Genomic DNA, 10,542 nt, shown 5'->3' on the forward strand with positions numbered 1-10,542 from the left:
CTGATCCCTGTGAAGTCCTGTAATCATGGCCTGAGTATCTAAAATGCCTCATCTATCACTTTTTTTTTACCCCTATGCAATTCTAGTTTAGAAAACAGTGACTATTAGGAGGGTCCTTGATTTAATCTTCCTGAGTTCATTAAAAGCTTTAAAGTGAGTACCATGAATTATATTGATAATACAAAGCAAAACATGCCCTGTAGGTTCAGTTTGAGATTAAACTCTACAGTTGGCCTTCAAGAAACGCTTTGCTCGAAGGAGCTGTGGTAGTCCTGCCGTAACAGAGTGTTTGTGTCTTTGCCCAAAAGGCATCCCCCAGGCTCCCCTAACCACAGCCACCGATGAACCCCAAGAAGGAGAGGCTGGAGAAGGGGAAAGTTTAAAGACTACATAAGAATTAGGAAGCCAGAGTTTATTTCTCTGCTTCTCTACAGAGTTTGTGTGACGAAGAGCAAGTTGTTTCTGTTGGGATTCACGTCGGTTGCATTTACTTTGCTAAGAATTGTGTGTTTGTCCTCAGTCAAGTGCTACATTACCCCTATATTTGGGGGAAGGACGTTAACTCCACAAGCTGATCCATAATGGAGGTGACTCCGATACACTGGATTAGTTGCCTTCTGGAGATTCCTACGTCTTTCTTTTGGCTAAAGAGGGAGCTGGGTCATCACCTTCTCCATGGCCAAACTGAGGTGATATGAGCCCCCTTTGCCTCAGTTCTCTCTGGGTAAAGTGAAAAATAGCAACGCTGGCTTCCCAGGGGAGCTGTGATGTTCCTTCACAGGCACTCGGATGTGTTCCCTGGACACAGCCACGCCAAAGCTGGAGATACAAACACGGCATGCATTAACACACCTTGGGCTACTTATAACCAGAATGGGTTAAGAAATAATGGAGCTGGAAACAGGATGACACAAACTGAATATAAGCTAGCGTTGCAGATGCGTGTGCTTGGTCTTGGTAGGCTTCTATACTCTGGATTGAAATCTGCGCTAGTTGACCTTTGCAATACCTGTTGCACCAGCTAGTGAGGGTAAAACTGGTGCAGCATGCAAATCTGCACGCCTTTTAACGATTGAAAATACATCACGGCGATGAGGACAGGACTATCAGGCTGATCTTCAGCCTGCAGAGTGAAATTTTTTTATAACTCCTACCCTTGTTAAGATTTTGGTAAAATAACCATCTCTTGACTTTTAAAGTCCTCAGATTTATATACTTATATGTATATTTATATACCTATATGTATATTTATATATTCTGAATCATTACATAGCTACATTCCCATGAGATGGTGCAAATCCCAAAATGTACAGGGAAGCCTGGAGATAGTGTATTCATGAGGAAAACTCATGAAGGAATCAGGCTAAGAAAGAAAAATCCAGAGAAGATTAGAGGAATTTGGGGTCTAGAAAATACAGACAAAACTTTTTCTTAGCTTTTATCTGAGATATTCAGAACAGGCATCTGTTTCAGACCTAAAGAGAAACTGTGGTGCTTATCTCTTCTTGCAAATCATATCAACTGGGCTAACAAATTATATTATCTATTTCTCCCAACTTTGCTTCCTTTATGTCCCAAGACCATTATGAGTATAACAGCAGTACAGCTAGTTTCAACATTGACAGCTCTTGCTATCCAAAAAGCCAAAACAGCCTTTTTTAAAGTAATTATAAAAAGTAACTATAAAAGAAGATAGAAATGAGCAACACACATCCTGAGCATAGGTGCATGTATCTGAGTTAGTCACCTCAGGTTCTCTTCACAAAGAAAAATAGGCATTTTGAAAGTAAGAGAGTGTGTGTGTGTGTGTGTGTGTGTAATATCCTTCTGTAAATAATAAATTTAGATGACTTAGATTCTGCAAATACATCTTTCTATTGACTGCCAAGGGAGCCCAGAGTGACCTGTTCAGACGAAGGTGTCTCTCCTGTAGTTCAATGGGATGAAATCCAGACAGCCCACTCTGATTCCACAGTTAATGTGTGGCAATATCAAACCATGCGTAGAAAAGTCACGTGCATGGACACATAAAGATCTTTCACTGGCTAGATTCTGGTTTTATTTACTTTTAATTGGCAGATTTTCAGTATTAGCATGTGTCTTTGCTATTTCTGAATGCTGGTTTCAGAGTGAAATCCCTGGCGTGGCAGGCAGAACTCCCACCAACTTCAGCAGCAGTTCTGCATGACCAGCTCTTGCTGTTCAGTCCCTGAATATATATTTGCAATGTTTTTAGAGTAAGGCTGTATATCTTACTTGAAGCCTAACCTCATTTTGTAATTCTCCCTACAAAACTGACCTTTAGACATTTTTGTGCCAGCTGAGTGCAAATTTCCTTACCCACAGAAAGTCTAATCAATGTAATAAGAATGTTTTCTACCACGCTGAGCTATGCTGAGAAGCTGATTGTCTGTAATGGAGAAAAATGCCTTCCCACGGCATAACAAAGGAGGAAAGGCATACAGTTAATGTATCAGTAGATACTTTTCTGCTTTTAACTCAGGATGCTGTTTACTTCAATACCATTGCAAATTTTAGGTTAGTAAATTCCAAGATGCTTAAAAGCATAAGAAAAAATCAGCAAACAACACAATCCCAGTCTAGCAATGGTAAAATAATAATTTCTGACAACGTGAAATAATACAGACATGGAAGCAGGAGCCAAGGATGACTGCATACAAAGAGCGAGCTATTTCCAACAGATCAGAGGAGATGAGATGCTCGCAGATGCAAGGCTGAGGTGGCCAGTGAGAGAAGCTCTGCCTGGGGTCCTCCCCCTGCTTCAGGCTGCGAAGCCCCCAGGAGCCAACTTGCACACGTGTGTGTGTATGTGGGTGGGCAGAGGGGGGTGTTCGAAGAACCTGGCTGGAATGAGCCAAAACAACCCACTCCCAGCACAGCCGGGGTGGGTTCCTCCATCCTCCCGACCGCTGGATGGGCTGCAGCGGGTTGGCAGGGGCTGGAAGAAGGATTCCACCACGCCAGGCTGCCGCTGATCTCCCCCCTTTGGTGCCAAGGGTCGGTTTAGAAAGTTGTTCTAAATGACATAGCAGCCACAAAATGCAGTGGGTTTTCGCTGAGTTACTAGCAAAGATGCTTCTCAAAGCACCGAATGAAACAAGGTTGTCTTCACATTAACTTTAAATGGCAGCGGTTATCCTGAACTTTTTGGTTTTATTTGTGGAAAAATTACAGGGAGAGCCTGAAAACTCAACCTGAAGTGAACACACCGAAACGCTTACAGGTCTGTAGCGTTTAACAGAAGACAAGCTGCATGTCGATCGCTTTTCTCTTTGCAGAGTTATCGGTGCCATGAGCAACTTTGAAGAGTTCCGTAAAGCGTTCAATTGCCCAACGAACACGACGATGAACCGAGGGGCAGAATCCTGCCGGCTGTGGTAGACGTCCCTTCCAGGTCTTCCGTCCAGAGGGGTCTGCGATACGGACTGCTGCACGCCCACTGCTAGAGTTTGGAGTAACGGTCTGCAACCTGGAGGGGTGTCACTTCAAATGCATCTTCCTTACCCATGCTGATGACCTGCATGGATCTAATCACTCTCTATTCAGAGCCTAGAAACATCTGAAATAGAGGAGAATAGATATTCTTTAACAATAATAACAGAAAAGGAACTCCTTTTATCCATAGAACTGCTCCTGCTCATCTGCAGTTGTACTGCTGTTGATGGATACGTGCCATTATCGATTCTAATTCCTGATTTATAGTTGAGCAAGAGGTAAATGCTAAAATCCAGTTTTAATCTATTGCTCTGCAGGGGTGCTATGCAGAATGCTCCCCCACAAAATTTATTCTTTCTGGATGAAGAAATTCATGACACCTGCTATAAAGCCAGCTCTGATCTGCTGTGTGATACAGCTTTTTCATAGCTTAAACTGTCACTGCCCAGCATGCCGTAAATGATGTTCCATGATGTAAAGACACAAGACTTTATATAAATTCGGTTTAATATGTCAGATTAGTGCCTCAGGTTTTGGAACAGTTTCAAGCTGAGAAAGCACCTCATGGTTTCCATCTGCTAGGACTAAACAGAAAGGATACTTGTCAGATCATGGCCTCTTCTAATTTTAGAACAGCTTATGATAAAAATCTATGTATGGTGAAAATCAGAGGCTTGCAGAGGGAATTCCCAGCAGCCACAGTATTACGACACTTATTCCTGTTTACAGTGTGGGCAGTTTTTTTCCCAAGGGGTGATTTTTACCTTGTGCTGAAGGTAGCTTCACCTACCTTTATTTTTAAGCCTGAAATACTATACCAATTTTAATTTAGGGATTTCTTAGTGCCTGGGTCTTACAGGAGAATGTAAGTAGTGTGCATGTTTGTCCTCACGTTCTGGACAGGGCAGGGTGACTTGTGATTTTAAGGAAAGAAGAATGTGTGACTGAAAAACAGAGTACCAGCAGCATTTGACTTGTCTGGATAAAAAGAGCAATTCAAGAGTAGAGGACTTTTAAATACAGTATGCATGCAGGCCAGGTGAGTTTTTTATTTGGTTTCTAACAATATTCATAAAAAACATATTTTATTGCAGCAGAAAAACTTTAACACATAACTATTACTGGGGGGCGGGAGGGCAGAAGAGACCAGCCCATTCTTCCCCAACAGAAAGATAGATATTTAACTGGTATTTATTTATACCTGGTGCATTAATTCATTCTTACATGGTGGAATTGTTTCAATTGGAGAGAGAGTTTCTTTAGACTGATTTAATTAGTGCAAATCTATATACGTCTCTGTGTGTATATACTTTTATATATAGATATACACAAAAAAAATATGAATTCTTCTATTTGCTTAAATTTTATTTTATCAGTATAGAAATGTTAGTAAGATAAACTTTTGTTACAAGGATTGGTCAAATATTGTCCAGTAGTCAAGGTGGAGGAAGGCTCAACTGCAGCTAAGTTTTTGCAAATGAGGGTAGTTTCCTATGCTTCTTTATAAAGAAGGGGGACATCATGGAAACATAATTTATGGAAGGAAACAGGCCCTGAAGCTGCCTTCCAGAGAGAAGGAAGCAGACACTCCTGAACTCAAGGCACTGTTGCCACTTCTTAGAAACAAAGTATTATGTTGTGGGACCAGGACTTTCTTTTTTCAATTTTTCCCTGAAAAAGTCAAAGTTTTCTTAAGAGGAAAAGCACTTTTGCTTCCTTCAAGCCAGCTCTATTCCTGAGTTCCATGGATTACAGTTTGTCATTTGAATTGCCACTACTAAATTTTTTTCCTGGAGATACTTTTCACATAAACTGTGATGGCAGTATTTTCACAGACACTTCCCTCAAACAAGCAGGTATGGGTCTTGAGCAAAGTGATACCGTTTGCCTGCTAATGGGATAGTTCCTTAGCAAACTGAATACTGTACTGAATTCATTCCTGTGCTCCTATGAGCACTGACACGACTTGACGTTGGCTGCTTTGGATCAACAGCACGAAGTTCAGGGGTGACATCCTGGCCCCATTACAGGTAGTACCAATAGGGTCGTTGTCCTCAGAAAAGTCAGGACATCAACTCAAACACTTACCTAAGCTTTCTAAATTACTGGACTATGCAAAGCCAGTTTCACAACAGTCATCTTTAAGTTTTCTGATTTTCTCTCTCAGATCAGAGATGCATTTGCAAGAGCTCCTCTCTCATGGCTATTTTCCAGTGGGACAGATTCTGTCACTTTTTGGTTTATGGGGTTGTTTCTCTGTACTGGATAGCAATTTCTTCTAAAATGCCTGATGTCTGCTGCCTTAAATGTCACTCTTGTTGCTCCCTTTGTGTTTAATACCAAGGATATTTGAACTGTGGTATGCATATTCCCAACAGCACAGGAACCACTGCAAAACTGTTTCATCCGTGCTGGGGCATCTCCTGCAGCCGGGAGGGGGGCACTGGGAGGGAGGAAGAGAGGGCATCACCAGGTTTTGTACCTGATTTTACCAGTTGAGAGGGGACCTACGTGCTGCCAGAAAAGCCAGAAGTCCTTGCTGCTGACTGGCACTTTCATTGGTAGCATCCCTGTTCGGCGAAGCCTTGCTGCCGATTCGGGTTTTCAGTGCCTTGGTCTCGTACGTGCCCGCGGGAGGATCCTGGCCTGCCTCACCCGCCTGCTTTCCACCTCAAACCGAACAGCTGATGACGCGATTTACAGTTCACTTTGGAGCCAGGTATTTAGGTACCAGCTGGAAAGCAAAGCAGAAGGTAATCAAACGCGTTCTTGACACTCGGTCACCAAAGATAGCCAAAACATGGTGATGGTTTCTGAGGTTTTCTTCCCGTTGCCTCTTTTATCAGACTCCCTGGCCCTGCTTCGTTTTCACGTTGTGCCTCCTGGGTCTATGCTGGTAATGCCTGTCTCTGCTGCTATCAGGCTCACTTATTGCATCTATGCAAACAGATCCTTCATTATATATATTCTTCTCCCACAGCTTTTAAATTGTTGGGTTTTTTTAACTGCCAGTAATATTGTGAGATATTTCTTCCTGTTGGCTTGGTAATCTTCTCTTCTAGTGATCAGGAGGAGAAGGATCACCTATGAATGAAACGTTTTTACCTGTCTAAATTTGAAGAGATATTTTTCTACTGTGTAGACATAAAGAAACAACCTCTACTCCTGTCCCATGCCCCCTTCTTTGGGTCCTGAAAACATGTAAACATGCTATTCTATTCTATTCTATTCTATTCTATTCTATTCTATTCTATTCCTTCTTTTTCTGGCCCAACCCTGAAAACCCTAAAACACCACCTTATACACTGTGAGTAGTAGTTCTGCTGATCACATTGTGAAAGAGTTAGCTTTACACACGAGTAGCTCTCTGAAAAGGTGGCTGTGCTATTTACCTGTGTAAACTGCTTAGGTACGTAAATGATGTCCAAGCTGGGTCTGGATGCCAAAGGACCAAAAAACCCAGTGCCATTATAAAGCTCTGCCTCATGCCCTGTGCAGGGGGACTTCAGCATTCTTTAGGTAGGAACACTATTATGACGCTAAATGTTTGAAATATTTATAAAATAATCAGGTGGTTTTACGTATAACTTTTCATTGAGTATTATTCAACAAATTGCAGGCTTAGAGGTATATCTCACAGCAATGTTATATATATACATATATATCTGTCTCCAAAGAAATATTAAAATCCTGGCAACTCAAGAGGCCAAACTATAGTGAGTTAAAAGGGGTTTTGTGTCTATGTCTTTTTAATCCAGATTTTTATTTCGCTAGTCAGTCTATTGTACTTTTTAATTTTTCTTCTTGCATAATAGGTTGATTCACTGTTTTAAAGATAATTGTGTTAGCCAATAAAAGCCAAAGTGATGAAGAATTTTCCTATGCTTGCAGTATGGCAAAAGCTGCTTGGCCAGTCGCTGTCCAACTCTACAATGTTACTTCTGTAATATATAGTCTTTATAAAATGTAATAAAGAGCGTAATGACATGGCCCCAGGTTCTCAAGGCTACCGTTACTGCTTGGCAGGCTAAGAAGGACCTCCTCTCTCAGAGGGTTGTCTAGCCACCTCCAGGCAGCGTTTATCAAGCTCTGCTTGCCCCCACTAATCTGCTGGAGACAATTCAAATGAACATAGGATGAGCTCGATGCCGCAGAAATTGCAGCAGGGCAGGCAGCAGAGCCGTCCCAACCAGAAGCCGCCGGAGCATGAGAAGGGGTGGGAGAAGATCCACCAGCCTCACTCTTCTCCTCTTGCCCCGGTCCGTTCTTGCATCAGCCCATCCTTTGTAGCCTCACCCGCTTTTCCATTGCTGTTTAAGCATTTTCCAGAAGCGTTTTTACCAGGATAACCCTAGCCCCGTGCCTGAGCGCGAGCGGCAGCCCAGCGGCGTCTCTTCCCAGCCAGCACGCAGGACTAACCGGTTTTGCTGCCTTCCCAGTCTCTGGGGTGACGGCAGGTAGCTTACCTTGCTGCTCTTCCTCACCGGGGGCTTCACGAGCCTGACCGAGCGCTTGTTCGAGGGCTGCTCGGGCACGGGGACCTTAGTGCCGAGCCCTTACGCATCACCAACTTGGCTCTTTGGGGCTAAGCGCCCGATTTCTTGGGCTCTGACCAGTCTCCTGGCACTGCTGGGGTGCCCGTAAGGAGCGGTGCTGGCCCACCTCAAGGCAGCACGAAGCCCGTGAGCGGCGAGGAGCAGTTGTACCCGGTGGGGACGACGGCCGAAGATGGCCTTGCCGCATCTTCGGAATGATGCTCTGCGGTGACACGGCCTCCCAAAGCCCGTCGCTTTGTGTGGGCAAAAGCAAAGGTTTTGCGTGGAGGAAGATGAAGGAACAAAGCAAAGTTTGGGGTTGGAGCGTGAAACCAGCCTCGGCACGAGGAAAATGTTTTTGCTTAACTCTCACGGGGTTTGCTGAGCTTGCTGGCATCTTGGAAAGATTCTTTAACAATGGCTAGAGATCGCCCGGAGGAATTCAGGGTTTATCTGCTACAGCAAGAGCCTGCTTCGCTAATCAGACAATTTAATCCCATTTAAAATGTAATATATATTAAAAAAAGAAAAGAAATTAAAGATTCCTGAGGGATTCTCCAACACAGCATTATGTTTTATTAAATATAACATCAAAGTTGGAAGTTACTGAGAATCAAGATAATGCGTTGCACTAATTTGTGATCAAAGAAAGAGATACAATGATATCATTTTAATCATCCCTAAGCACCACAGCTGAAACAGCTTTACGTACAAGGTTAGACACATATACAGATGAATACATTAAATGTGGGCGTGAACTTAGATGCAGATTTTTTAAAATGTCTCTAAAAATCTTCTCACATCCATAACTACTGTTCCAAGTGGTGAAAAAGTGACCTGTTTAACAAAGCGTGGGGAAAGGCTTCAAGAGGGATTTCAAAACATTTTCTACCACAGAGTTTATTTAACGTACCAGCGGTGCAGTGAGCAACGACAGTGTTGGTCATTTTATATCAATGACATACTTTCCTTCTGAAATGTGAGTAGCAGAGACTTCAGTACATGAATCTGAAAAAATATGGTCACATCCTCTTACTTCAACACCAGGAAAGTATTTGGGTAAAACCAGGAAAAAAAAATTATCTTCTCTAATACAACAATTAGGGAAACATGAATATATGCCATGATACACAATTAAAAAAAAATGCTGTTGTAGAAGATGCAGTTGCCAGACTGGGCCAGGGGAATGGTTCACAAACTTGGCAGATCATTTCTGCTGGGAGAAAAACCTGAGCGCAGGAGACGCGTCTGCCTTTGTAACTCACTGGGGAATGTGTGGGTGTTACAGCTCAGTCCTTTGGGGGGTCCCAGCACCGATCAGAGCTCACCCCGTCGGGGCCGGAGGGGCTATCTGCCTTTTCTAGGGTGTCCAGGGCCCCCAGGAAGGCTGTGCCTGCAATTCTGCCACTGACTTCTGGTTGGATGCACTTCTTTTTGTTCTTTTCCCCCAAGCACGCAGAACAGTCATATGAATCAACCAATCTCCACATCATGGCTTTTTAAAGGAAAAAAAATGGTGCCTTCATAGGTCCATACTGCAAAACAATATAGCGTCACTGCATCTTAAAAACACCCGCATATTTGTGGAATAGGGCTGCTCTTAACCAGACACTTAATGCTTATACTTTCATTTCGTTCTGCTGGAATGGGGCTTCAGCCGTTTGCACTGGAGAGAGGAGAGCAACATGCAGAGTGACCTCTGAATAGGATGATAAAGAGAAACTAGAAACTCTTTAGTGTTGTAAATCATTAAAGATTTTAAAAAGTGTTAGTACAAGCAGTGCTATAAAAGATAATATATATATATGGGGCACGGCACAGGAAGTCTGTAAGTCTGTGCTATGTAAGTGTATATAAAAACGTCAGAAACATGAATTAATTAAAAAAAAATAGAGTCTCAGGATAAAACTCTGACCTCGCTGACTTCCTTGGGTGATTAACATCTGTGGGGCCAGCATTTTACTCTGTCTGGATAACCGCAAATAGACTGTACTGATTTAAAACTATTTGGGACACATATTTTTTTCCAGCCAGAAAAAAATTTCTAGCCTTTGGGGTTTTCAAAAGCTGCCCTCTCCTCTGTCATTTGCATAGGACTGACTCTGTTTGCTCTTATCAAGCAGGTATTGTATTTTCATCTTTCTTAAACACTCTAAGAGTTACTTTATCGGTGTTTCAGAATCACAAAGTAGTTTTTTCAACTTGACTTTCCCAGATGAGGCTCTAGCAACCATTAAAGTAAATGCAGGATGTCCTACCAAACTAAGCGTAGGCTTACTGGTGCCACTGAGGCGGTTTTGTCTCCATGATGAGACAGAAAAGTTTTGTGTTACTGGAGTGATGGGGAAAGCCGGCGGTGCCCGTGGCCGGGGAGGAGGTGGGTGGTCCATCGCCGGCAAGAAAAGTTGCTCGGCAAGAAGGGGGCAAGTGCTTGCCCTGTGCCCCTTGCGCTACACCCAAGACATTTAAATGATACCGCCTAGCAAAACAAAGACAACTATTGTCCTGACCAAGAAATTCAAGTAGATTTCTTGGGAATATCAAAAGGGTG

At 42.9% G+C, this 10,542-nt stretch overlaps 1 protein-coding gene across 2 annotated transcripts in view; it reads left to right on the forward strand.

The window, feature by feature from the left end:
* The window catches only part of PHEX (phosphate regulating endopeptidase X-linked), a 100,881-nt gene extending 93,330 nt beyond the window's left edge, over positions 1-7,551 (forward strand). The window contains exon 22 of one of the 2 annotated variants that reach the window (XM_075033453.1): positions 3,300-7,551. In XM_075033453.1, coding sequence (XP_074889554.1) covers positions 3,300-3,402 — 103 coding nt within the window. In that variant the 3' untranslated portion in view covers positions 3,403-7,551. The remainder of the gene's footprint in view (positions 1-3,299) is intronic. The other variant, XM_075033454.1, reaches the window with a different exon arrangement.
* Positions 7,552-10,542: the final 2,991 nt, after the last annotated feature.

This window comes from Buteo buteo, chromosome 8 (genome assembly GCF_964188355.1).
Source record: "Buteo buteo chromosome 8, bButBut1.hap1.1, whole genome shotgun sequence".
Lineage (NCBI taxonomy): Eukaryota > Metazoa > Chordata > Aves > Accipitriformes > Accipitridae > Buteo > Buteo buteo.